The sequence below is a fragment of the Melozone crissalis genome, unplaced genomic scaffold (assembly GCF_028551555.1).
Source record: "Melozone crissalis strain CALT ecotype California unplaced genomic scaffold, PUWL_Pcris_2 ptg000061l_1, whole genome shotgun sequence".
Classification (NCBI taxonomy): domain Eukaryota; kingdom Metazoa; phylum Chordata; class Aves; order Passeriformes; family Passerellidae; genus Melozone; species Melozone crissalis.
In genome coordinates, this window is record NW_026535839.1 from 15,537,280 (window position 1) to 15,565,199 (window position 27,920).

Below are 27,920 nucleotides of genomic sequence, written 5' to 3' on the forward strand. Positions count from 1 at the left end.
GCAGTTTGAGCACGCACAGGAGCAGGATCACGCTGCTCCACTCCCTGGAGACCACCAGGGTCCCCAGTCACATTCCCACCACGGTCCCCAAGCCCACTGCACACCCCCCAGCGTCCCTCCAGAGGTGGCCACTGCTGTCCCCTCGCCGCTGGCCACCCCGGTGAGTCACGGTCATGTGTGAGGGGCAGGGACGGTGACGGAGCGCTCCAACCTGCGTCCTTGACCTATTTTATCTGGGCAAGGCCGTAACTGCTTTCCCAGGCTCTGCGCCTGGACCCTCTCCTGCGCACGTGTCCCCTTATCAGCAGCAGCGGCAGCGCCCGTGCAAAGGTCCCGGTCCCAGCCAGGTGTCCCGGTCCCAGCCCGGTGTCCCGGTCCCAGCCAGGTGTCCCGGTCCCAGCCCGGTGTCCCTGTCTCCAGCCCGGCGTCCCGGTCCCAGCCAGGTGTCCAGGTCCAACCCCGTGGGGAAGGGAACAAGGGCGAGGTTTGGGGGGCTGTGGGACCCAGCCCAGCCCCCCCATGCCCGGGGGTTCCTGATGAGACTCCACTGCCCGGCCGGGGCAACAGGGACAGGGACACGGACAGAGACATGCAGAGCAATAGGGACAGGGACAGGGACACGGACAGTGACATGCAGAGCAACAAGGACAGTGGCAGCAGCTGGGGCAGGGACAGGACATGGACAGAGACAAGGACAGAGACAAGGGCCGTCGCTGTGAAAGGCACGGGGCAGGGAGAGGTACAGGGACAGAGACAAGGGCAGTAACTGGAACAGGGACAACGATAGGGACAAGGGACAATAGCTGGGACAGGGATAAGAGCAGTAGCTGGGACAGGGGAGGGACAACAACAGGGACAGGGGCAATAGTTGGGACAGGGACAAGAGCAGTAGCTGGGACAGGGACACGGACACGGACAACGACAGGACGGGGCAATAGCTGGGGCAGGGACAGAGACAAAGGCAGTAGCTGGGACAGGGGAGGGACAACGACAGGGACGGGGTAGGGACAGGGACAGACAAGAGCAGTAGCTAGGACAGTGACAAGGACAATGACAGGGACGGGGCAATAGCTGTGACAGGCACAGAGACAAGAGCTGTAGTTGGGACAGGGACACGGACAGGAGCAATGACAGGGACAGGGGTAGTTGCTGGGACAGGGACAATGACACGGACAGGGACAGTTGCTGGACAGGGCCCGGGGCCGCCCCGGTCGCTCCCTTGGCCACGCCCCCATCATGGCCACGCCCCTTAGGGCGGGACTCGGGCCGTGACGTGTCCGCCCGGTTCGGAGGGGGCGTGGCCTGTCTGCCGTGACGTCACCGTGCCGCGGGGTGCGCAGCAGGTGCGGGCGGCGGCGCGAGACGCGCAGGGCGCAGGTACCGGGGCTCCGTGAGGGGCCGGGGGGCCCGGGCCGGGCTCGGCTGCGCTCGGCTCGGCTCGGCTCGGCTCGGCTCGGCTCCGGGCGAGTGGGAGCTGCGGCGGGTGGGGGGAGCGGGGCCGCGCAGGACTGAGGAGGACGAAGAGAAGGAGGATGAGGAGCATGGGGAGGATGAGGAGGAAGGTTCCCCGGGGGTGAAGGGCCGGACCCGTCCCGTCCCTCGCAGCCCGCGGTGCGTGCCCGCCCTGCGCCCAGCGCTGCGGAGGGGTCGCGGCAGGAGCGGCCCGGTAAACCCCCCCATCCCGGGGGTGCCGCCCTGCCTGCAGCGCCGGCCGTGCGGGTTTGTTCCGAGAGCTGCCCCCGACAGCTCCAGGCCGGCCCGGGGAGCGGGGCTGCGGCTCCCAGCGCTGCCCTGTCCGCGGGGAACGCGGCGCTGCCCGGCTGAGGCCGGCCGTGACCCAGGGCGGGTGGGCACGGGTGGAACTGATGCTCAGGCTTATTTGGTGTACAGCGAGAGGCATGGCAGCGCTCGGAGTGAAAGTAATAGTGCTGCATCGTGTCTTTAAAGCCGTTGTGGTTGTCCTGGATTTATGTTTTCTGTTGCTATAGCTGAGGACACCTCATTTGGATAATTAAATGTCACGGTGAAATAGGAGAGTGAGGGAAGGAGAGGACTCGTGTCCTGTCCCTGCCGCATGGATGTGCCACCGGTAGCCCCTCTCTGTCCAGGCCAGTGCCAGCATCTGTCCCACCCATCCCAGCCTCGTGTTTAGCTTTATCTGAAAGGAAAAAAAGAGCTGCTTTTTGCTTTTGATGCCTGTACTACGAGACGTGTGTGAGCAACCTGGTTGTAAATAGGGTAAGTCTGGGTAAGGTAGTGAGTGTGGGTGAGTTATAATGACTGTGCTGAGCAGCTGCCTTCTCCTTGTGCTGTGTAAATACAGGGAAAGGATACAAGGTGTGGGAAGTGCTGCTGTGCTAGCAATGGGGTATTTCTCATCAGCTGCTTAAATAATAAGTGACTCTTCCTAGAAATTTTTGATGATGATAATAATAACATTACTATATCAGGTAGACTGAGGAGGAGGCTGAAAACACTGAGACTTTATAATTTTTTCTGATCGCATTTCAGTGCTTTTTGGGGACAGTCAGGGATTAATGTGCATGTTAGATAATAATCTCCCACTGCGCAGAATAGTGGTTTTACCAAGCGCAGGAACTTGTGCACCACAAAGTCTGCTCCCCTCTTCCCCCTATTCACATGCTCTAAAGGCCATCTTTGTTAAATACTGATTTGTCATTCCCCGAAGGGTGTGAGAGCTGTAACTGATAATCTGCAGAGGCTGATGGCTGTCCTTGCAGCAGAGGTCGAAGAGGAGCCTGTCCTGTAAAGGAGTGGCTCTGACATGGGTGGGGGCTCTGTGTTTCTGAGCAGACCCTGTGAGGCCGTGCCCTGGTGCCAGTCAGAGCAGAGCTCTGCTTTTCTGCTGCCCTGTGTCCCCCAGGGCCATGCTACATTTAAAATTGGCAGTGGTTTGCTGCTCAGAAAGCCAGAGGTGTTCAGTGAGTGTAAGCAGAGATGTCCTGCTCGTAGCATTGCACTGGGATGATGGAGAAGAAGCACCTGCAGGGCTTTGTGTGCCCTAAACAGAGGAGCTGCCTGTTCTCAGGTACTTCTGTGCAGGATCAGATTAATATGTTACCTGATTTGGTTTTTTTTCTACAAGGGCAGAGCAAGTTTGTGTAACCCTGGATGTTCAAGAAACAGGTCAGCATTTCTCCTGTCCCATTTGTGATCTCTCTGTGGCACAGCTGGAAGCTTGTGAGGGCTCCCTGAAAGCTTCTCGTGGGCACTGGAGCCTTGAATGGGCCAGTTCACTCATTCTCTGCTGTCAGTATTGACATTTTCTACTCTCTGGGTTGTGTATCCTGCCTTTCTCAACTTCCTGCTGCTGACCTCAAAGCCACTGGCTCAATGAGTAGAAAATAGCACCGTCATTTCTGGGAATAGGGGAAGATAGGAAGGACCCGAGTCATTGAGGCAGGCTGTGGGTATTGCCAGGCCTGGCATCCTGCCTGCCTTCCCACAGGCAGCCTGAGAGCAGCCCAGCGTGGGAGAGTCTGCCTTCCTCCTGCTGAAATCCTGCCCTCACAGCCCTGCTGAGGGACCCTCACTCTGTGTCCTGGGAGCTCTCCCCAGCTTGTGTGGAATTGCCATCACACCCTGCCCTGGGAGGGAGCAGTGCTGTGCTCCAGTGCCTGCCCACAGCTGGCTGGCATTGCAGAAGCTCCTGTTGGATTCCTCATTCTGAACAAAAACTGCTGTTTCTATCACTTAAGTATCAGAAATCCACGCTAGGATTATCATGTATTCTTGAGGTATTATTTGGTCTTACCAGCTATTGAGGGCAGTCCCTTGATGTGTGGAAGTTTTTCAGCCCCTGACAAGGTAAGGCAAAGCTTTCCTGGTTTGGTGACCACTGGGAGGATCTGGGAGTGGCCCTGTGACAAGCAGACATTAAAGAGGATTTTTGCATAGGCCCTACAGGCAAAATAAAGCATCCTGTTAGACCCACATGAAAGATATGGAAAAGCAGAAAAAGTGAGAAAACATGGAGGGGGGGTGGAGAAATCTCAGTTTCATTCCATTTTCCAGCCTATCATGGAAATCTCCTTCTGAGTAATGAGATCTCAGCTGTAGGAAGTGCTTATATTTCCGTCTGCACACAGCAGCATAGCTGTGCCTTGGGAGCTGTGTGTGCTTCTGCTTGAGGTGCTGGAAAATCATCCTGCTCTGGGTGGTGTCTTCCACTTAATCCACCAGTGTTTCAGAGCTGGGGAAGTTTTCTGAAAGACTGCTGCTGTTCCATGGCTGGAATGCTGCCAGAACTGAATAAAATACAAATGTATTATCTGAATAACATACAAATCTGAATAACATACAAATGTATTATCTGAATAACATACAAATGTATTATTTGTGCTTGCTAATTTTCTTGCCAGTCAAACTTTTTGTTTCATGTTCTCACTTAGACCAACAAAGCTGCTTGCTTTAATTGTTATTTGCAGGTCTAGTTTTACCTGACAATCAGAAGTTTTCATTGAGTTTTTTGTTGTTTTGGTATTTGTTGCACCTTAAAACAGTCAGTACACCACTCTAACAGCAAATTATAGTCATGTATTTCTGGAATTATCTAAGGCAACACATTATACAAAGACTTGAACGAGAGCAGTGCATGCCAAAGCATTCAAAACCTGAAATTAAGATGTTGATGCTTCTCTCTGAAATTGTTTCAGTAAAGGACTTTGCTTTTTGGTGTGTTTTGCCCCAGGCACTGCTGTACCTGAGCAGAGTCTCACCTGTGTGAGCAACAGCAGCCATGGCTGACACCACCTGAGGGGCTGTGAAATTATGCTTTCCATCTTTGTAATTGTTAGTTCCTGGTGTTAAAGTATATTTCATCTAAAGATTTCTAAAATCTTTCATCAGATGTCTGAAAAATTGTACAATTTCCCCTATGAAGTTGCAGCTCATGTAGTAACAGTAGCAGGGCATTGGGTTTGGGTTTTTTTCCACTATTGCTTTATTGTAGGAATTATGTCAGCTTCATACTTTCCTTCTGCCATGCAGAACATGTAGGTAGACAGTGGGCAGGCAGTAGGTGAGAGGTGGCATTTCTGAAGAGGTTTGTGTGTTGGTAACAATTGATGAGCCATTGAAATTTGTCTGAAGAAGGAAAATCCTGGTGTGCAATGCTGTGTGGGTGTGAGGGTGCATTGGTGAGAGCTCTGTGGAGATCTGTGACTGTGAAGCTCCACAAGGGATGTTGCCTCTGAGGCAAAACCTGTCAGCATGACGGCCCTTTAGCACTGATCAAATCCTGGTTTCTGAAACCAAAATCACCTGGAAATGTGCACATCCATTATGGTTTTGCCCAGAAGGCAGAGCAGACAGTGGGACTGGGGAGCTGGGATGGTTTGTAGAGACACCAGCCTCAGCCTCAAACATCATCTGCACTTTCCATTTTCACACATGGGCAGACTTCAGATCTCAGGAGGGCTTGGAGGACACCAGGAGGAGGGAACTCCTGGCTCAGGAAGGTTGATGCTTGTTCATCCAAACCACTGCTCACTGCACGGAGCTGCCTGGTCTGGTGTTCTCAGCCACAGGAGCAGCAGCAATTGTTCTGTGCAGGAGATGCCTGACAGGCACTCAGCTGAACATGAGGAAATGCCCTTTTCCCAAGGAGTGTGAGTGTCCTGGAGTCCAGGACTCTTCCTAAGGAAATGGGTTTGAACAGAGGAGTGGGGTTTAGCTTTTCCTTTTACAGAACAAAGCTGGGCTTTTTGCTTTTGCCTAGACCTGCCTTTTGGAAATTAAAGCAGTTTCAAACAGCTTTTGTCAGAAAAGGTGGGGGCAGCTCTTGTTCCCCCTCATCTATTAGTCTGGGTTGATGGAGCTATCTGGTGGAGTGGGAGGGCAAACCAGGGAGGAAGCTTTTCCTGGAAGCAAACTGAGCAAGAATGGAATCTCTTTCAATTTATCCTTAACATACCTTTCATACAATCAGTAAATGGAGCTGACAAATAAGCTGGTAAGAGGGAAACACTGAGCCAGTGCCATTTAAAAGCCACTTGTTCTCTTTTTCATTTGGATACTGTTCATATGAAGTGTAATTTAAATGCTAGGCTGGTTGCCAGGAGCTGGATTGTTGATGTTAAATGTACTTTCCATTAGAGCTCTGTATTGGAAAACTGCTTCCTAGTGCTGCAGGCATTGGAAGGGGTGGGTTACATCAGGGTGCCCCAGTTGTCCTTCTCAGGGTCTGGCCTCTCACCCTGCCCTCCACCTGCATCTCTGCACGGACCAGCTGAGTCAATACCTGCCCTACCCAGAACGTGATTCCTCCTGACCACAGCAGCACGAGATGCAAAGCTTGTTCTGCTGTCCTATAAACAAGCAACTTCTCACCTTTCAGTTCCAGAAATCTGCTAATTGCTTTTGGGTCGTTGTGGGGGGTTTTCTTCTGTTTTCCAGACTGCTAATTTTCTTTGGTTTGTTTGTTTAATTTACTAATCCCCCATTTGTTTTCCTAGGGCTGTTTCTTGCACTGTTCCCTATGCAAGAGAAGACATTTCACCCTGTTTCAGCACCCTGGTTAGATTGCCCTCTCACCCCTATGCACAGTTCTTTATTTAATGGATTTGCCTGCACTGGAGATTGCAGTGAAGGATCTGACTTGCAGGCAGCTGTCCATAGGGACTGGTGTTTCTTTGCAGGTGGATTAGTAGCTGTCAACACCTGCTGTGTAAAAATGCAGATGGTTTTATGCATGCTCTCCTCAGTTTTGCCAAGGTAACAAGGTGCCAACAGGTAGAAGCAGATTCCTACTGCTCTCCCATCATTTGGTCAGTAATTATGGTGACCATAATTAGTCTGACCTCCAGAGATGTTTGGGAGCACCAGCCTTGTACGTGGCCTTTGGAGGAGGGAAAAGAGTGAAACTGGGTCATCTTGGCAGGCACTTTGTTTGGGCAACCCTTGTGCTAACAGAAAAGTGTTCTTCCAACACGTTTTCCCTTCTTCTCTTCATTCTTGGTTGTTTTCATGCATTATGGTACCCTCTGACCAAAAGTCCTCCCTGTCCAGGCCCCCAGGCTGTGCCATAGGGCTGCACTTATGGAGTGACATATCCAACAACCATTTAAATGAGGCTTCCTGTTCCTTTGCTCCTAGTTTTAGAGGTGGATGGTGAGACTCCCCAGGCTGAAGCTGAGGCTGTTTCCAGGAGGAGGCTGTGCTGTCCCTGGGTGAGCAGTGGGGTGAGCTGTACATGTGCAGTGCCAGGCTCTGAGGAGCTGTTCCCACTTGGAAGGATCTCGCAGCTGCAGTGACGTTCAGTGCAACTTGAGCTCTGTTTTTAGCTTGATGGATGGCAGGAGCTGCCCTGGGAGTGGAATGGGAAAGGGGTGGGAAGCAGGAGACAGCTGTGGCACTGTGCAGAGAGTCTGCCTCCTCTCCCTAGACAAATGGTGACACTAAAAGGCACAGTGATGCCTGGAAAGACTAATCAAGGAGTGTTGCAGGCTCTGGTGAAGCAGTGTTCCGCTCAGGAGAGATCTCTGAAAAAAGAACAAGATAATAAATTCATGAGTGTGCTGGAAGAGGAGGATCAGGAGCAATGAGTGACTGGTTCTGCAGCAGCTGCCTTGGTTTGCTGGCCTTGTACAAGGCAGTAAGCGTGAAGCAATCAGAAGTTTTTTCAAAGCCTAATGGTGAAATTTGTTTCTCTAAGGATTGGTTGCCAAAATAGACAAGCTAAGTATAAATCTGTGTGTAGTGAATGCAAAGCATTATAGTTCTGTGCTTGCACCTTTTGCTAAGCCTTAGCCAGAGGTGGGTTACAGCTGCAGAGGGACTGATAGTCTCCCATAGGATGGTGGTTCTTGCCTGTTGGTACCTCTGTGGGTACATCTGAGGTCATGTACATTTTCTATACAACACCACACTTCAGTGAATTCTGCTTTGCAGACCTTTTGCAGCCTTCTGGCTGGGGTATGGTCAGCAGCTTGTTTCAAAATGAAACCCTGCTGTTGGGGTAGGGGAAATAATGTTTACTTAGTGTGGAACAAAGGAGTTTGAATACAACTTAAGGAAACAATGATGTACCAATGAACTTGCCCCTTAGCAAAGGGACTGATGCTGTGGGGAGGAGGAATAGGCACGTGGTTTGCCTTTCTCTTCAGATGGATTAGCAATTTCTCTGTTGTTAAGCAGCAGCAGACAGGGCAAATGCTTAGTGACAGTCAAGGAAGTGTCTTTGTTTGCAAGGAAATCTCTTTGTGAGGCTGGGCAGGGACATTGAGCTCTGTAGTGGCTCTTCCTGCTGCACCTCCTGCAGTGCCATGGAAAGCAAAGGGCTTTGCTGATGGTTGGCTTCTTTCTTCTGAGCTTTGCCTCTGAGAGTGCTGAACAGGAAAGCCACAGATACAAATTCTGATGCAACCTCACAGGGGCTGGTCCTGGTTGCAGCTCACACAGAGTTACTGGTTGGGGTAAGAACCCACAGCAAAGCTTGGTGATACATTTGACTAAGAGCTCAGGTATGTCTCTGAAAAGTATCTGCTTCATGATTCAAAGCCCTGCCATGCTAACACATACCCATGTGAGTAAATAGTGCTGGGAAGTGTGTAAAGCCTGCATGAGGTCATGAGACTGAAGGAAATCTCAGTGTTGTCACACAGCTCAAAAAGGGCAAGGAGGGATTTGTGTACGTGTAGCAATGACTGGCCCTGAAACTGGAGGACAGGCAAAGATTCTTTCTGAGAACTGAGGTTCCACAGCAGCCTCCTGGGTTTGCTGATGCCTTGATGGATTCTTCACGAGTTTCCTCACTCATCACAGACAAATCCCCAGTGGCTGCTGAAAGTGTCCATGCTGGACACTCTCTTTTATCTCTTGCCTAATCTCAGTTATGTTACTTTACCCTCAGTTGTGGAAAATGCTGTTGTTAATCTCCATCTTTTCCTCTGTTCTGTTGTTCTGCTGTCTCTGCCCAGGCATCTGTACAGCTGTCAGTAGGTTCTGGCCAGTTTTCCCCTCAGAACCTCTCCCATATCAGCAGATGGAATCTCAGTTACTGCCTCCACTCCAAGCCTGCCTTCTCTTCAAAAACTGTTTTGACATGGCTAACACAGAGCTGGTAAACAAAGAACACGAGTAGTTCTTTCTTGTTCCCTGTGCTGCCACTTCCCCGTTTGCTCAAGCACTGGATTTTTAACTCCTCCTGACCATTTCACAGACATTTCTGCAGAGCTGCTGATATGAAGGTTTTTTTGTTCATCTCCCTGTGTGTTGGTTTTAACCAGGCTCTCTTCTTACCACACTCTTTCAGAGGTTTCTGAGCTGTACCAGGTGCACCTGATCCCCACTGAGCCCTTTCTGCAGAGCTGCTTTGGTACCTGGGTGGTTCCACTGGCTCCCAAGGGATTCTGGCATGTTCCCATGCTGGGTGCTTGCACAGAGGCCAGGCAGGCTCCCTGCCTGGAGTGATGGCCAGTCCTGATGGACAAGGGTGGCCCCCAGCAGTGCCAGCATGAATCCCCATGGTAGGGGAGCAATGGGATGGCTGAGTTTGTTATTTGCTGACTGAATTTGAGTTCGCAGCCAGCTGAAGAATCACAGCATCTGTTAAACCTTGCTTCAGCACTAAAATACCAGTGATATTGAATGTAGATAAATGAATTGATGCATCTGAAGGGACAGAAGGGAAGGCTGACCTTCTCTGGAAAGGGTAGGCTGAGATGACCATCCTCTTGGGCAGAAGGACTTTGAAAAACTGAAGCAATCCAGGTGCATCTGCTGGAGCTTGACAGTGCTCATCAAAGCAGGCTAAGCCCAGGGAGTTCTTAAGGTTTATGAACAAAACATGGTCTGTTGTTTGCTGCCTTGTGTTATGTGTATATAAAAACACATGTATCTGTACCTAGGGTGTGAAATGACACCCTTGAACAGAGAAGGGGAACATGGGTGGAGAGGTTGTCCCCTGCCCAAGGAGCAGAAAATGGGCCGGGGCTCTTTGATCTGGACCAGGGCATTCCCACATGCCAGCTCCTTGGTTTGGTGCATCCCTGAATTGAGGAGGGTGACCTGATGGGCAGGAGGCAGTTTTCCACAAGGCACAGCAGCTGAACTTTGGGGCAGGGAGGCTGAGCAAACCAGGGCCTTCACAGGGCTGGCTGGGCCATGTCTGGGCACCAAATGGTTCCTCTGCAACATGCAGTGGTCTGTGGGTATGCACACACACTCTCTCTGGCCTTGTTCTTCCCTGGAAACTTGCTTTTGGATGTTATTTTGGGACAATTTTCTGGGTTAGATGAGCATTAGTGGCCCGGTACGTCCCAGTTCTCTAATTGATTGCACTGAAGTGAGTTGTAGGGCTTGCTGCCTGCCTTACCCTGCCTCCCTGAAGGAAGAATTTCCTTGCTGGAATTTCTAGAGGTGTTGCATTGCAGTGCAGTGGTTAAAGAGCCTTGAGTTAAGTGTATGTTGTGCTTGTCAGTTTTAAAGTGAGCAGTTAAGTGGTCTGGCTGGCCTAGTAGTGGGGGGAAAAAACAACTATAAATAAAATTCCTGTAATCCTTGGCATTTGGTTAAGCAGTTAAAACTCTTGAGAACGCCATTAAACTACATCATCTGCAGGGTATAGCACTGCCTTAGCAGTTGGCTGGGATAATTTCTTTGTGAAGGGAAGAGGAGGGACAGACACTGATCTCTTCACTGTGACCAGTGACAGGACCCAGGGAAGGGCTGGAGCTGTGTCAGGGCAGGGTTAGGTTGGATTTCAGGCAAAGGTTCTTCCCCCAGAGGGTACTGGACAGGCAATGGTCACAGCCCCCAGGCTGCCAGAGCTCCAGGAGCTCTTGGACAATGCTCCCAGGCACAGGGGGGGTTGTTGGGGTGTCTGTGCACAACCAGGGATTGAACTGGATGGTCCTTGTCCAACTCAGCATGTTTGTGATCCTGTGACTGTGCCTGGCACACCAAGAGGAGTTCTGGGATGAATTCAGGTGAGTGACAGCCACAGCCTGTGAGCCTCAAGGGCTCCTCGGTGTCCTGCAGGGAGGGCGGGCAGCCCTTGGAGCAGCCCCTGGATCGCAGGGATCAGCCGGGCCGGGTGCTCGGTGTGGGGCACTGTGCTCGGTGCCGTGTGCTCGGTGCCGGGCATTGTGCTCGGTGCCGTGTGCTCGGTGCCGGGCATTGTGCTCGGTGCCGTGTGCTCGGTGCCGTGTGCTCGGTGCCGTGTGCTCGGTGCCGTGTGCTCGGTGCCGGGCATTGTGCTCGGTGCCGTGTGCTCGGTGCCGTGTGCTCGGTGCCGGGCATTGTGCTCGGTGCCGTGTGCTCGGTGCCGCTTGGCACCGTCGTGCTGGCGACCTTCGGGCAGGAACAGCGTGTAAAACCAAGGGAGCGCCTTGGGATCCGGGCGCGGGGAGCGGCAGCCGGCGCTCCAGGGCCATCAAACAGGGGCTGTAAACACACCCACAGCGGGCTGTAAACACACAGGGCTGTAAATAAACACACAGGAGGCTGTAAACACACATACCCAGCTCGCTCCGCTGCAGGGACTGCGGTACCCGAGCGCAGCCCCAGCGCTGCCCCCGCCCGGCCCCTGCCCCGCTGGGCTCCGCTCGCCGTGCCGGGGCGGTTCGGAGGTTTCTGAGCTGTGCCAGGTACACCTGATCCCCACTGAGCCCTTTCTGCAGAGCTGCTTTGGTACCTGGGTGGTTCCACTGGCTCCCAGGGGATTCTGGCATGTCCCCATGCTGGGTGCTTGCACAGAGGCCAGGCAGGCTCCCTGCTTGGCTACCAAAGGGAGTGATGGCCAGTCCTGATGGACAAGGGTGGCCCCCAGCAGTGCCAGCATGAATCCCCTTGGTAGGGGAGCAATGGGATGGCTGAGTTTATTTGCTGGCTGAATTTGAGTTCAAGTGGAATCCTTTGGGGCTGCCTTAGCCTGCTGCCCATAGAATGGGAATACCGTGCTGAGCAGTCAGCCCAGCCCGGCTTCGTGCCCATCCCAGTGCCGTCCACAGGGGATCCTGGCCAGCCTCTCCCACTGCAGCCTGCAGCAGCCAGAGACAGAGACAGATTGTGCTGCTGGTATTTCTCCCTGTGGCGTGTGGGAGGAGGTGTGCAGCAAAGGGGAACTGGTGATCTGTCTGCAGCCTGTGATAGGGGAAGGAAATAGCAGGGTTCAGCTGCCTCAGCCAGGAAGGTTCCTGAATTTGTGGGATATTAACATACTCTTCTGTTCCTCAGACAGGAGCCTAATGTAAGAAATGGTTTGCTTAGTCATGCTACTTAGAGGTTCATTAAAATTGCAGTATTGTGACAGTCTTGTCTTCTGATGGCTGTGCCATGAGTAATACATGACATAGGTTTTATGAGCATCAGCTCTCTGGGGTCTTTAATGTTGCTTTTTGAATGAGGCTCAGCCCAAGGCCCTAATTTCTTGTGGCTGCTTAATGATTTGGTTGTGTATGGCTGGAAGACTGCACAACGTGCTGGGGCACAGTGGCATCAGGAAATTATCCACATACAGCCTTGGTCCACAGTGGTCTGCAGGCCTCAACAGTTACCAGAAGTGTAATGGGTATTTGTGTTCACTCCTTCTCCTGTCAAAGCTATCAAATATGCCTGGAACAGGCTGCATTTTTCTATTGTTTTCCTTTCCAATATTGACAGAAACAGGAAATAATCACTTCTGAGTCTCTCTTAAAAGTGTTTTACTTGTGAGTGGAAGCAGAGGGTTTTGTTTTGCTGCTGCAAGACTTAGGTCTTAGGGTGAATAGCTGATGCATGGCTGGAAAGGAGCATGTTACTCCTGCTCAGCTAAACTTATGTCACCTAGAGAAATCACTTCAACTCCCTCCCTGCCCCTGTGATAGGGTTAAAAATAAATTCACTGCTTGACTAGGTACTTTGAAGTCTGTTTCTCACACAACATAGGGCCCTGGGAGAGCAGTGTGAAAAGGAACTCATATGGTTGTGGATGAGCAGACAAAATCCAACCAGTTGTCCTGTTTGTTTCCCTCTTTTGCAGGCCAGACTGTGCATCCCACATGAGCTACGATAATCCTCCGCCGTACCCCGGCCCGGGCCCCACCGCCCCGTACCCACCCTATGCCCAGCAGCCAGGGGCCCCCCCTGGCCCCTACCCTGGCTACCCCCCCGGGCCCTACCAGCCAGGCCAGCCAGGCTACCAGGGATATCCCCAGTATGGATGGCAGAACGCTCCTCCACCGCCACCAGGACCAGTGTACGCAGATGGGCCGAAAAACACAGGTATGGCTGAGCAGCTCCACCTCAGGGACACACTGACCTTGAAGTAAAGTGTTCACCTGGCCCTGCTGGCCTTGGAGGGGGTGAGGACTTGTTGGAAGTGGCCATTTTGTTTGCAGCTTGTTTTCATGCTTTATTTTGCTGTAGTGTCTCTCACAGTTCTCTCTCTGGTTGTTGGAGAATACTGCTGAGCATCCTCACTGCTGGTTCCTCAGGGGAATCCTTATGCTGAGGTTGTTGCACAGCCTTTAGATTTGCCACAGCTCTCATTCCACCTGTCTCTTGTGGATATGTTTCAGCCAAGGCTGCACAGTTAAAGCTTATCATATTCAAATGTACAATTCCTGCTGAGTTAATGGACCTAGGTTTTCTTGAGCTCATCTGTCCAAGTGATCTGCTCATTCCTGGGCATTTTGGTTTTTTTTCTGAAGTTATTACCATTCTGTGGAAAAACCCTGATTTCTGGGGAGGGAGGATGGTGCACCTTCCCCTGGCAGCTGGCTGATCCATCTGTGTGCCATGTCCCCACAATGTGGCACATTGGTATGCCCTGGCACCCACTGCTCTCCTGGGGCTTGCTGCAGGCTCACATTGCCAGAGCAGAGGCTGAGAAGATGATTAAAGGACCAGAGCTTCTCCTCACAGAAAGGAGGAGAAGCTCTGGTCCTTTAATCCTTTAATCCCACCTGAGAGAGGTGGGACTGTTCAGTGGGTTTGAACAGTCTGGTGTGGGTCTATCAGGAGGGCCCAAATTTAAGCAGTGAACAATTAGTGTGAGTGAATAAGAAACTGAATTGAGGTCAAATCATGAGTTCAACTTCCTCTGTAACAGAGCAAGAGCCCTGCCTTTGAGGAGGAGGAGGAGGCAGCAGCATGGTGATACTTCCCACCACTTTCACCACCTGGACTCCAAGTGTAATCAGGGTTTCCCTGGGGTTTTGGGGTGGCTAAGAGATATTTCTTGTGGGGGGACAACTCCCTGTCTCCCATGTTGAACATCTTTGGTTGGTGCCAGTGTTGCTTTTTTGCTGTAGCCACACCAAGGGATGTTCTGGCAGGGGCTGAGGGGACACAGGGGCTGTGGCTTTGAGACAGCTCTGCTGCCTTGGAAGCTTGAAGGATCTCATATCAAACTGGATCAGGGAACTGATGACACTGAATGTCCTCTGCTCTGCTCACAAACCTCTGAACCAGCACAAAGAAATTGGAGGGGACAAGCAGTGAAGTGTTTGAGTGTCATTCCCTGAGAGCCCAGGCTTGTTCTGCAGGAGGTTTGATTTTGTTAAGCCTAAGCTAGCACAACTTCAGCTCTGCAGAAGCAGCACTCGAACCCATGAATCAAAAATCTTCTGGTAAGTCTTGTCCTTGAGCTGCCTTCCTGCAGCTGCAGGTGATCTCTGAACCCACCTTGGGAGCCTCTGATTTGTTCTGCTTTTGCAGCAGTGGATGTAAAAAAGTGATAGAATTACAGAATGGTTTGAGTTGGAACTTAAAGATCAGCCTGTCCCAACCCCCTGCCATGGGCAGGGACACCTTCCACTATCCCAATTTGCTCCAAGCCCTATCCAGCCTGGCCTTGGACAATTCCAGAAATGGGGCAGCCACAGCTTCTCTGGGCACCCTGTGCCGGGTCCTCCCCACCCTCACAGGGTAGAATTTCCTCCCAATATCCATCTAACCCTGCTCCAAGTCCTCCAGGCTGCTTTCCATCCATGGCCCACCCAGCCTGTGTCTTTTGGGCTTGCCCCTACCCAGGTGAACTCCATGAGGTTCACATGCCCCCCCCTCTCCAGCCTGTCCAGATCCCTCTGGATGGCACATATTTATTTTAAATATTTATTGATGTCTGCCAAGTGAAGTCAGGGCTATAACTTTGCATTTGTCTGCAAAAGTTTTCTTTTTCTTCATTCTCCTTCTGTTAAACACCCTTTCCCCCCCCCCACCCCACCCCTTGCTCCTTTCTGGTCAGTTTGGAACCTGATCTTTGTGCTTTGACACTGTAAAAGAGCTTTCAAAGGGGCTTTGTTTAAGATCCCCAGGAGTGTCTAGTTTAGAGTGGATGTCTCTAAAAAAGCTAATTTTTATAAATTTGTTACACTAGTGCCATGAATCTGTTGGTGTGGCTGAACTCCTAATATAAAAAATTGGCATCTAAATTTAATCAAAGCATTGCAGTCAGCCTGGCTGGTCCAGTGTGGTTTCCTGTGCCCTGTCAGTTCCTGTGGTGTTTCCAGACAATTATCTGGAAGAGCTGCTGTGTGGATGCTTTCCTTTCAGAGAGGATGTTTTGCTCTCCTACATGACTTTGCTTAATCTAATGAATCAAGCTACTCCAGGTAGTACATTAGTATTTCTGAGCAAATGTGTGTCCACAGTGAAAATTAGGAAATTTGCTATACTTTAAATTCTATGCTTTCCATTAATTTACTGTGTGGGCAGACTGCAAAGTGTAGGGCACAGCCAATGTGCTAATGGTAATGTGTGGAAGTAATTATGTATCATATTTTGGTCTTGAGTGGATCACACAGATGGATATAATTACTGTTGAGCTCTCAGAACCTGATGGTAAAGTAGCATTTTATGGTGATGGTGTTGTTTAATCTTAATTTGTAGCCTCAGGAGTAGCAATGGACATAGGCTGTCCACCTGGCCCTTGGAGAAGTCAAAAATCCTCACATGCCTCACTCTGTGTATTAAGGCTGCATCTGAGGTGTAACAGGGAAGCAGCTGAGTGCTGCTAAGGGTAGGAAGGAGAAAGTTCTTGCTGTTCAGTGAGCAGTGACTCTGCAACAAATGGCTGAGAAAGGGATGTCACCACCTTTTCAATGTGACACTGGACAGGGGGACAAACCTAAAGGCCTGTTGGAGGAAGCTGCAGTCCAGAGCAGCTCTGAACAAGCAGAACACGTGTGTTCCCCTCTGGACTGTCTGTGCAGGATTAGCCAACCACAAGGATGTCTGGGCTGCAGAAATCAGCTTGTGGTTTGTGTTAGGACAGTGGTGTGGCCATATGACTGCCATGTGCCACCCCCACAGGGCACTGTGGCACAGGGACACTGCAGCTGACCCCAGTGATCCTTGGCCCCTTCTCCCAGAAGGGATGGAGTACAAGCTTGCACCTCCTCAGAGTCACCCCAGCTGCCTCAGGGTGTGAAAGGCCTCAAAGCAAATGGTTTTACTCCATGTGAAGGAGCAGCAAGCTGGAGACTCACTGGTGACTGAGGTGGCACAGAAGCCCTCATGGGTTTGTTTTTTGGATAAATGGCTTTTAGGCTTCACCAGGTTACTGATACCAAAGTCTCCAAAGAAACCCCAGGTCTCACACCTTGCTAGGGCTGTGTTTCGGGGTCTCTGCTGCTCAGAGTGACCCTGAGATGTGTCACAGTCTCTTTTCCCAGCCTGGTGCTTGAAGAAGGAGTCAGGACTCTTCAGTTCTCAGTCTCAAGGTTGTTTATTGTTCCTTATCTATAAAATTTTTTCTCCTGTCCAGCCAAGGTCCATCCAGCAGGACAGTTCCAGGCACTCTGCCTGCCCCCAGGGCAGTGTTGTCTTTTTATACTAAAAACTCCGTGTACAATATTTACAATTACTTTCCAATACCTATCACCTATGTTAGACAGTGAGCTTCTACTCTAAACCAGTCTAAAAATGCCAACATCACCCAGAAGATGGAGGCCAAGAAGAAGAAGGAGAAAGGCTGGACATGCCCAGATCCCTCCATCTTGCCTCCTGAACCCTCATTCTAAAAACCCAAAAAAAAATTATTTTTCACCCTGTCATAACTTCACTATCATTCTACTTAAACTGTTGTGGCTTGTAGTCCTTCATATAAGGTTGGTAATTGTTTTTTCCAAGGGCTAAATCAAAGGCACAGGGGTCTTGGGCTCTGTGCCAAGGGCTCTGAGCCCCCTGGGCAGGGGCTGGAGCCCTGCAGGGCAGCCAGAGGAATTTCCTGGGTTCCCACAGGCTGGCAACTGACTTGGCTGTTGTTGATTAGCAATAAACAGCTTGCCCTTTGCCTTTAGAGGTGGTGATGTGTATGCTGGGCCTGAGGGACATTATTCTTAAGGGTGTCTGATTCAGCTTCCTAGCTCTGGGAACTGACCTGCTGATCCCTGTCTGCAGCTTTCTGCTGCAAGGGCTGAGGGCTGGCTCTGTGTCTGTCCACACAAAGTCCATGTGGCTGAGAGTTCCTGGGACAGGCAGATGTGCCACACAATGCCTGCCCCAGAGCAAAGCTGGGGAACACACAGCTGTAGCAATGTGGTTCCTGTGTGCAGCATTGTGTAGGCAGCAGGTTCTTCTTTACAGCAAGGCCTTGCTTAAGAGGAAGAAAATACCTCATTCCAGAAGATATTTCCCCACCAGTATTTTCATTATTTGCTATCAGCTGGCGTGAGGAAACCACAGTAACTGCTGACTGCTCAGCTGGTCCTTTCTTGTCTATGTAAATTAGAGGTGAAGTGTAATGCAGTTGATAAAGGTATGCTTTAAAAAGAAGTGGAATGAGCCAAAGTACAAAGTGACATACTAATTCTAAAAGCAGAAGCTGATGCTAGCAATTTCAGCAGTTTTATTTCTCCCCACCTCCACGTTGATACATGCCAACGTAATGGATGGGGTTATTCCATGCTGTGCCAAAGGGAACCAGGGTCTGTCAGCAGGCACTGAAGGCAAACAGAGCTCAGGATTGTGTCTGAGCCATTGTACACACAGGGTGGAAATCTTATTTCTGGAAGTTGATTACCTGTAGCAAAGCTGGTTGTGATAAGAGTCACAGTCACAGTGATGCTGTCTGCCTCCTAATGTTTGCCCAGCTGCAGGATAAGCAGGTCACCTAGATACAGGCACTGAAAATCCCTGCATGGGTTTTCCTCTTTACCTGTGTGGAAAGAAAGGGATTGGAGTCATTCTGGTGAGGCTCTCCAGTGCCTTTCAGTGGTTGCCCCCTTGCTTCCCACACCATGTGGAGCTGAGCCTTCCCCAGCAGGAGTTAATTTGGACACAGCCTTTTTCTCTCTGTCTGTTGATCCTTTCTTAGTCTGTCAGATCACTTGCTTTAACTGTTCCTGTACCTTCAGGAGCTGCATCTCCAGCTGCTGGAGTCCTGCCAAAAAAAAATTTAATCTTACTTGGCAGTTGTCCTCTTATCTGCTTCTCATTCTTCAGTGTGCTTTAAACCCCAGTGTTCTCTGCTCCAGGACTGCTGTATCATCCCTCCCTCTGTCCCTGGCTGCACAAACAGCAGGGGCTGCTGGCTGGCAAACAGTGCAGTCCTGGGGCTGCTGTCTCAGCTCACCTTCACTGCTTCCCACCCCCAAGGAGGGAGTAATCTGATCAAAACCTGATGCAAAGAAAACTATTCCCAATTCAGGTCCAGTATCTGAAATCATGCTTCAGACAAACTGGTCTCAGGAGGCCAAGGCTGGCTCCAGTGTGGGCTGATTGAAATGAGGCTGCTGTTCCAGTCCTTGTCAGCTGGCACCAGGCTGGGTGAGGAGCAAATTGTGCCCAGCCTTTTCCCAGCACTGCACTGACTGTGGGGCTGCACAGGGAGAATCTCACTGGGGCACATTCCCTTGTGCTTTAAACTGGGCTTTGTCCCAGAGCACAACTGCAGGACCTTTCTAAGATGAAGTTTGTGCTGTGCAAATCCCTCCAAGCCAGGTCTTGTTTAGCTCTAGGGCTGATGCTGATTTTCAGTGTGAGCACTGACACAGGCTGAGGACTGTGCTGGTTTTAGCCCTGCAGCTGACTAAGTAAAAAACATCTTGCCTTAACAGTAAATTAAGATTTTACTGATTTATAAAAAAAATCAGAGGAAGTTCTCAAAATCTGTAGTTTGGGGAGATGTCTCTCATCTGTTGTAGTCTAAAATCAGGCTGAAAATCTGAAGCCCTGAATTATTGTACATTTGAGCTGAGGGAAAGTTTGTTTATTATATGACTTGTCTCCTGTGCACTTTCTAACCTGTGTGCTGGGGTTTTTGTGCTTTGGAGAGCTGGCTGATGCCTGCTGACATCCTGCCCAGACCTGAGCACTCTACAGAAGGTGTGCTGACTCCTGTGAGGAATGCTTGTGCCTTTCAGAGAGGTTGAACCCCTCCCAGGCACATTGATACACCAAAAATGCTGATTAGTATCACTTCCATTATCTCCAAGATCTCTTAATCCCATCCCTGTGTGTTCAGGTGAGGAAACAAAACCTTTTCCAGCCCTGAGCTCAGCTGCAGGAAAATCTTCTGCCTGGTTCCTGCTGAGCCCCAGCCCATGCCTGGCTGCCAGGCTGGTGGGAGAGGGGAGCAGCTCTGCCCTGGGCAGTGTTGGCTCTGCAGAGTGCTGGCTTGGCTGCCTGCACAGAGATTTCCCTGAAATGTGTGGCCTGCTCAGCTTCCTGAAAGCTGGAGCAGCTCTCTGGGGTGAATGTCAGAGCTGCTCAGCCTTACAGGAACACAAAGGCAGGAATTTTCCAAACCTGCTGAGCCCAGGCATGAGGCCATGGAAGAGGAGAGGTCTGATACCTGGTCAGAGTAGTTGTAGATCAGTTCTTTCTGAAATCTGGGCTGGGTCAGCAGTGGCTGTCTGGTGGCAGAGGGGATTTGCAGGTGGAACTGCCTGTACTCTTGGTATTTTCATTTCCTGACACACTTGCTTTCTGCTCAGGTGGCTCTGGCAGCAGCCATTTGTGTTTGGAGCTGGGAGTTGGGAAACTTGTTCTGAGCATTTTGCAGCTTTGGAAGATTTTTTTCTTGGAAGTGGGCTATTGAATTTCCATCTGGCTCTGGTGTCTGTTTCAGGAGTGGACTGAGGTATTTCCTGAAACCTGAGTGTGGTGTTGGTAGAGACTGGACATAGGGAAAGCCTCTGGGCAGGAGGAGTTGGGGGGCTGGGAAATAACAGGCCTGGAGCTGTTAGGCATGAGCACAGACCCTCAGAGAGGAGAAAGAACAATTAAAGTCCTTCCTTGCCAAGAGAGTGAGATCTCATCTGTGCCCAGGCTGCTGTGCCCTGGTGGCCTCATGCAGAGAGCAGCTTGGTGGCAGCTCAAATGAAAGTTTAGTCTCATTCCTCAGTCTTGAAATCTCTTCTTCTGCACTTGCTGCCTGTGTGGGGTTTATTCCAGGAGAAGTGGGAGGGCATGGCTGGGTGGTCCTTCCTCCTGCAGCTCTGGGTCTGCATCTCCAAGAGGGGCTCAGGGACATTTGATTTCCTCTTACTGTCACTTCTGCATCCCTTGGACACACTTGTGCTGACTTTCCCTTCTTTGGCCTCCATCCTGAACAGAAAAGCTTTCCAAGGGCCTGGGTGAGAATGGTTTGGAGGTAAAAGCAGATGCACAGGCTGACCTGACTGAGCAATCTGCTGCAGACAGCACAAAATCATTCTAAGAGGTGGTGAGCAAGATTTCTTGCTTGCTGAAGAGAAAACAAAGCTCTTGGTGCAGAAGTGGCTTGTGATAAAACCCACTTAATTGACAAGAGGGAAGAGGCTTATGGGTCCCTTCTCTGCTGTGCACTCACCCCCAGATGAGACTGGTATTAAGTAATACTCCTGCTCTGGCCAGCTGTTCCCATGGCAAACAGCCACTCTGATAGCACAGGGAGGATTTTGGGGCTGCAGAAGCAGAGATTGATAAATTAAACACTGCTCCTTCCTCTCTGTGCCCCACAGCCAGGGGTGCAGGTGAGGGGTGTGTGCTGGCACACTGCTGGGCCCAAGGAGAGGAAACCTCAGGGCTCTGGGATTTGAGCCCTCCCACCTTCAGAGGGTGGTGGGTGCTGGGCTGTGCCCTCCCCCTGCTGCTGCCCAGGCACTGAGCCTGCCCCTTGTGCCTCTCTGTGCCTGGGTGTCATTCCTGCCATACCTGAGACACCCAGGCCTGGCCCTGGGCTGTGCAGGACTCCTGGGGGAGCTTGTGGAGCTCAGGGGCTCTCCCAAGGCATCATCACCACCCCCAGGTGATGTCTGAGTCTGGATCCTGGGAGAGGATGGGCTGATCTGGCATCAAAGCTCTCCTGATCAAAGGGGAGGGCACAGCCCAGCACCCACCACCCTCTGAAGGTGGAAGGGCTCAAATCCCAGAGCCCTGAGGTTTCCTCTCCTTGGGCCCAGCAGTGTGCCAGCACACACCCCTCACCTGCACCCCTGGCTGTGGGGCACAGAGAGGAAGGAGCAGTGTTTAATTTATCAATCTCTGCTTCTGCAGCCCCAGAATCCTCCCTGTGCTATCAGAGTGGCTGTTTGCCATGGGAACAGCTGGCCAGAGCAGGAGTATTACTTAATACCAGTCTCATCTGGGGGTGAGTGCACAGCAGAGAAGGGACCCATAAGCCTCTTCCCTCTTGTCAATTAAGTGGGTTTTATCACAAGCCACTTCTGCACCAAGAGCTTTGTTTTCTCCTCTTAAGCAAGTAAGAAATCTTGCTCACCACCCCTTTGAATGATTTTGTGCTGTCTGCAGCAGATTGCTCAGTCAGGTCAGCCTGTGCATCTGCTTTTACCTTCAAACCATTGTACTGCCATCCTTGTGGAGCCAGTACAGCACTGCAGTGAGGGGCATTGCAGTTTTAAGGTCACAGTTTTAGTTGATGCCAAACTGGGTGAAAAGTACAGCTCATTCCTTCATGGAGCTAATGATTAACGTATCAATTAGGTGTGAGAAGAAACAAAATGTATATGCTCAAGATAAAGCAGACTGTACATGAAATAAGAAGGTATTGTGGTATTTGTTTTAAAAACAAAGTGGGAGTTATTTGCACTGGTTTGTGCAGGCCACTGCTGGGTGATTACAGGGGCTGATACCATTTGCAGGGTAAGCATGATTCATGGTGCTCTACACTCTTGAAGGCTGATTAGGAGCTGGGAGGGTCTCTCAGTTTGTACCTTCTCCCATCCTGTTCACGGAAAAACAATGAAACTCTCAAAAATGGAGCCTAGAACTGAGTGCTGTCTAGTGCCTCTAACAGAAATCTCCCTTGTTTCTCTTCTTTTTCCCTTCTCTTCTCTTCTTTCTTGTTTCTCTTCTTCCCTTGTTTCTCTTTCAAAAGAAAGAGAAACAAGGCTTCTGTCCATAGTGATGAGGACCCTTTGTGCTTGTTGGAGATGTTGGAGGGCCCAGCCTTGCCAAAAGTGAGCCACAAAGGAGCTGGTGAGGTCCCCAATAAGGCTCACCATAGAAAACTGGGTGGCTTCAGCTTGGAGGCACTCAGAGCCTGAGGAATCTGACAAAAACCACAATTCCCTTCATTGGGAGATTTTGGATTGGGTTTGGATATGGTGTTTCAGGGGTTGACACTGTGTTTGTACAGCATGGGCTGGGAGGAGTGGGTGAGGCTGCCACCACGTGCCCTTGATGTCCCCAGGTACTTGTGTCACTCTGCCAGTGCCCTGAGGCCAAAGGCCAGGTGTCCAGAAGGAGCAGATTGGTGTGGGTGTCTCCAGGCTGGTGAGAGTGCATCCAGCCTGTCTTGGAGCTGCTTTTCAGCTTGCATGCTTTGGTGGCTGTAGCTGAACAGCTGCCCACCCCTCAGCTCCTCTCCTGTCCTCTGCCAGCCCCACACCAGATCAGAAAAGCTGTTTAATGCTCTGTATCTGTGCTTAAAACCTCTCTGGCGGTTTGTGTGGTGACAGTGACAAAGCTGCAGCTCCTGAAGCATTGATGTGGCTTCAAAGGAAGCTTCACAGACTATGAGGAGGGGTGGCTGTCTGTCCCCAGAGCATTGCCCAGTGCTCTCCAGGTGTGAAAGTTTCCAATGTTGATGGTGTGCACACTCAGACTGCAGCAGTGCCAGGGCTGCCCTTGAGACTTGTTCTCCTTGGAGAGGAGCTCTGCAGGGGAAGGCAGCAGCCTCTCAAATGTGTATTTCAGGTGGTGTCTTTGGGGCATTCATTGAACCTGGAAGGTGAGTGGGTTTGTTTTGTGGGTTGAAGTACCACAGCTGCCTGCCAAGGGGGAAAAGCACAGCTTTTTTCAGAGGGTTTTTACAGAAGGGTGCTTTTGCCACAATGTGCTGCTGGTTCAAATGGCTTCCAGCTTTTAGCAGAAGAAAGAAGAGGGAACAAACATGAGTGTTGTTTCACTGTTTCTAACAGAAAGGCTCCCCCCAAACCCATGGTGAGTCCTGGAAAGGCCTTGACATGGCTGCTGTCCCTTGGCCTGTCCTGGTCCTGCCTCAGCTGTGCCTGTCCTTTGTCCAGCTCTGGGCAAAGCCATGGCAGCAGTGCCAGGGGCTGGCAGGGGCAGGGACAGGGTGATGCCCATGGGCACTGTGACCCCCTTTGCAGAGGGGCAGCATCCAGCATGAGCCAGCTGAGGCCTGGCTCCCTCTGCACAGGCTGGGGAAAGCCATTCCCTTCAATATTTCAGCAAGTGTTTCATAACAGCACTTTGGACATGCCTTGGATGTGCTTTGTTGGCTGTCACTGTCACTTGGCTGTACCTTAAAACATCTCATGGATTAATCATAAATCAGGCAAACACTCCCTGCAGTCCTGGACAGATTTTAACTGCAAGGGGCAGCCTCCTTCTGCCATGTGGATGTGGATGTCTCAGGGCACTGGGGCCCTCAGTTTGGGGATGGCAATGCTCTGGCAGCAGCAATCCAGCTCCCCATGGCTCAGAGGTGGCACAGCTTGACCCTGGGTGGAAGCCAGGGCTGTCAGGGCTCCAGCACAGGGATGTCACCATCTTACACAGGGCATTTGGTGTGTGTTTTGCCTCCACTGATTGTCACAGCACCTTCTAGAGCAAACAAGCACACCAAAGAGCTGCTTGTTTAGAGCTCCTGGATCCACAAGGTAAATAAAGGCCAGACCAAGCCCCTGGGTCACCTCTCCATGGAGAGCAGGCAGTGGGCAGAGCTGCTGTGTAAGGTCAGGGCTCCAAGCCTCCGTGTTCTCTTTGCAAGTGTTCCAGGCCTGGCTTTTAGTGCAGGGAGGAGGGAGGGGCCTGACCAAAGTTCTGCCTGCCATGTGACAGATTCCCCTGGGATAGGATGGATGTGTCCGTGGTCCACCCTTCAGGGGGATGGAAGAGGCAGCCAGGGTGCCAGGCTCACAGGGCATGGACCTTGTTCTGCTCTCCTGTGGGTGTGGCGGGGGCTGGCCCTGGCACTGCCCTGCCCTGCACGGGGGGCAGGAGTTGTGCAGCCTCCCCCTGGCAGCAGCACACGGAGCCAGGCTCCCATCGGGTCCTGCTGTGCCCCTGCTGGAGGTGCCAGCCAGGGCTCTGCAGGTGGGCAGGGACAGCAGCTCCGGAGGGAGGAGAGTGCTGGCACCTCCCCTGCTCCAGCACAGCCTGTCCCAGCGCTGCCACCTCCTCCTGGGGCTGAAGGGAGGAGGGTTCCTCCATCCTGACATTCTGGAGCAAGGGCTGCAGGCGCTGTGACAGTGGTCAGGGGGAGGGGGACAGCAGTGCCGTGCAGGGGCTCCCCTGGGGCTGGGCTGTGCCTGGGCAGAGGATTCCTCTTCTCTTTATTCCCCTTATGAGAGGGGATCTGATGAGGCTCAGGCACAGGCTGTGCCCAAGCACAGACATTGGGGGGTGCTGGATTCCCCCTCTCTGCCTCACTTGGTGATGCCAGGGTTGTGGCATTGTGTAAGCTGAAGCACATCATGCTCTGCCCATGGCTCTGCAGAGCTGAAGGAGTGACTGGGGAGGGGTTTCCTGGGCACAGAGCAACCCATGGGAGAGCCAGGCTGGTGCCATGAGCTGTGTCCTGCCCAGGCTTCTGCCTCCAGCACTGTGTCTGCCTGCCTGGCTTGGACTCCTGTGTGAGGGCACATTTCCCACACAGACCACAGCAACGAGAGCCAGGAAAGCTGCCAGGAAGCACAATCCCCTGCCTGCCCTCAGAATAATGCAGTTCTGGGTGTGACAGCCTGGCCTCAGCGAGGAGGAACCAAAGATAAACTGCTCCCCTGTCCTGATGGGCCTCAGGAGCTGGCACAAAGAGCAAGCAGCACACTGGCCTCAAGTAGGAGACCCTGCCTGGAGAGCTCCACCCAAACCTGGGCCTCCCTCCTGTGTGCTGCAGCAGCTGCCAGTGTGCAGTGAATCCCAGCAGTGTGCAGTGAATCCCAGCTGGCAGTGGGCAGTGAATCCCAGCAGTGTGCAGTGAATCCCAGCTGGCAGTGGGCAGTGAATCCCAGGAGCCTCTGGGCAGAGATGGTTTCTGTTCATGAGGTGAACAGAGCATTTGTGCACCTGCCCCTTGGTGCAGGGGCTGGCACTGCACTGCCACCTCCTTTCCTGTGCCTCGGGTGCTGAGCTGACAGAGCTGGGAGTCCCCTCACGTGCAGAGGGACACAGGGCTGGAACAAGGACTGGTACCTGTCAGGTCCCTGCCCTGTCATCCTGGGGCAGAGGCAGTTCTGTGTGTGGTAGGGCTGGAGCAGTGCTGGGCACCAGCTGCTCCTCCGAGGGTGCTGAGCAGCGCCAGTCTGAGCGGACAGACAGACAGGCTGCGGACAGACGTGCCTGCAGCTGGGGCAGCTGGCACCTCCCGCAGACCGGGCCACACCCGGTTCTGTCCCTCTGTGTGTCGTGGTGCCGCTCCGTGTCTCACAGCCTCTGTCCCCGCAGTGTACGTCGTGGAGGAGCGGCGGAGGGACGACACGGGCGAGAGCGCCTGCCTGACGGCGTGCTGGACCGCGCTCTGCTGCTGCTGCCTGTGGGACATGCTGACCTGAGCCCTGCCGCCCCGCCGCTCACCGAGTGCTATGCAGGCTCCCCACTCCTGTCCCGACTTCTTTCTGTTACTGTAATCAACGCTCTGCTTTGCACAGCCAAGAGTTCCCGTCTGTCCGTCCTAGCGCCTTGTCGGGGTGGGGGGTGCACTCCTTTATTTTAGTAAAGGAAAAAAAAAAAAAACCCTTTTTAACATTTCTAAGACTTTTGTTGTAACTTTGAAGAATGTGCTAATGGTGTATTTCAGCCAAGGGCATTCTGATGAAATGTATATTTACCAGTTGAGATTTTCCTAGCCCTAGAGACGAAGACGTACGCAATAATTAAAGCCAACAGTTGATTTTTCTTCACTAGGTCCTGGCTGTTTCAGTGAGTCTGTCTGCAGGGTGGGCATCCCCTCTGGTGCTGTGTATGGTCTCCTGTGGGAACTCTGTGGGTGGGGGTCCATGGTCTGGCAACTCCAAGCCCCTCATCCCACACAGGGCAGCACAGTTGGGTTTTTATCCTTCTGTTTTCCCCTTCTGGAGCCAGGACCCTCTCCAGCAGCTCCTGGGAGAAGCACAGGCTGGGCTGCTGTGTGTGTGCCACAGGGCTGGTCCCAATCTGGGATCCATCATCCCACACTGCAGAGCAGAGGCTTGCAGGAGGTAAATTAATGGGTAAGAAGAGAAAAGCCATGGATTAATCTAGTGCTGAGGATTTAGAGGATTCCATGGCACGCCTGGCCAGAAAAGGATACAAAGCTTTTGTCTGCAGAAAAGTGGGGGAAACCTGCTGGTGGTTCCGTGGGGTGTGTCCCACCCTGCTGCTCCCCCAGCCTTGGGAGCAGAACCCCCCTGGTCTCCTGGCACACACCAGCTCTGGGTGGCACTGCCTGGAGATCACCCTGGGATCCCACCCTGCCTGCAAAGGACACTGCACTCGCTGTCCCTTGGCTGAGCAGCCTGGGGGAGCTCTGGGCTCAGCCGTGCACTTTGGGGCTTTGGCCTGCCCCAAGCTCATGTGTTTGGGGTTGATGAGAGCCCCTTGCAATTCCCTGTCCCCAGGAGCCTTCTGCTGGGGGCTGCCCCTCTGCAGCCAAACGCTCAGGTCTGTAGCCTGGTTCTGAGAGGCCCCTGCCCTGGGAATGAGCACTGTCACCTTCCCCTGTCACCTCCGTGGCAGCCTGGCAGCTGTCAGCAATCAGGAGTGGAGTCCCTGAGTGATTCTCCATGGTGGGGGGAAGGTGGAGCAGCCAAGGGCCAGCCCAGAGTGTGAGAGCACCCGTGTGCCTATGGGGTGACAGCACGGGGAGGTGGCAACGGGACCTGGAACCTCCGAGATCCCGGGCAGCGGCACCTGGAACCTCCGGGATCCCGGGAGCCTCCGGGCGGCGCTGGGAGAGCGGCGGGGCCGGGAACCTGCGCTGCCCATAACAGCCACACGGTGGCGCTGTCCGGCCGCGCACCGTGGTCCTGCGGGGCGGGAACGGAGCGGGAATGGAGCGGGAATGAGGGAACGGAGCGGGAATGGAGCGGGAATGGAGCGGGAATGGAGCGGGAATGGAGCGGGAATGGGGAATGGAGCGGGAATGCGGGAATGGAGCGGGAATGGGGAATGGAGCGGCAATGCGGGAATGGAGCGGGAATGGAGGGAGAATGAGGGAATGGAGCGGGAATGAGGGAATGCAGCAGGACACGGGGAATGGAGCGGGCATGAGGGAACGGAGCGGGAATGAGGGAATGGAGCGGGACACAGGGAATGAAGCGGGACACAGGGAATGACCCAGGGCAACAAGAATGACCCGGAGCAGTGGGAATGACCTCCTGGCCCATGGCTGTGCCTATGCCCATGCCTGTGTCCATGTCCATGCCTGTGCCAGTCCTGCCCACCACCCCTCCGCAGCAGGACCTTCCCAGTGCCCACATCCTGGGTATCCACAGGAAGAGGGCACAGCAGGGATGCCCTGCAGGCCCCTCAGCCCAACTCCTCCCACCAGCCCCTTTCTCCATCACACCCCTGCAGGGAGAGCA

The 27,920-nt window shown here is 52.4% G+C and overlaps 1 protein-coding gene across 2 annotated transcripts; it reads left to right on the forward strand.

Annotated features, from left to right (window-relative positions):
• The first annotated feature begins 1,297 nt into the window (after positions 1 to 1,297).
• Positions 1,298 to 26,263, forward strand: CYSTM1 (cysteine rich transmembrane module containing 1). Of its 2 annotated transcripts, none has more exons than XM_054288088.1 (3): positions 1,298 to 1,377; positions 12,983 to 13,224; positions 25,804 to 26,263. In XM_054288088.1, the coding sequence occupies exons 2-3, from the start codon at positions 13,002 to 13,004 to the stop codon at positions 25,908 to 25,910; spliced, it is 330 nt and encodes a 109-aa protein (XP_054144063.1). In that variant the 5' UTR covers positions 1,298 to 1,377; positions 12,983 to 13,001; the 3' UTR covers positions 25,911 to 26,263. The 2 variants fall into 2 exon arrangements, with proteins under 2 accessions (XP_054144063.1, XP_054144064.1); XM_054288089.1 differs by having other exon boundaries at positions 1,305 to 1,343.
• Positions 26,264 to 27,920: the final 1,657 nt, after the last annotated feature.

What these genes read in the sequence shown, in the direction of transcription:
- CYSTM1 (XM_054288088.1), top strand. Translation starts at nt 13,002, where the DNA reads ATGAGCTACGATAATCCTCCGCCGTACCCCGGCCCGGGCCCCACCGCC. An exon ending in AGATGGGCCGAAAAACACAG is followed by an intron (nt 13,225 to 25,803) that starts GTATGGCTGAGC and finishes CTGTCCCCGCAG; the next exon opens with TGTACGTCGTGGAGGAGCGG.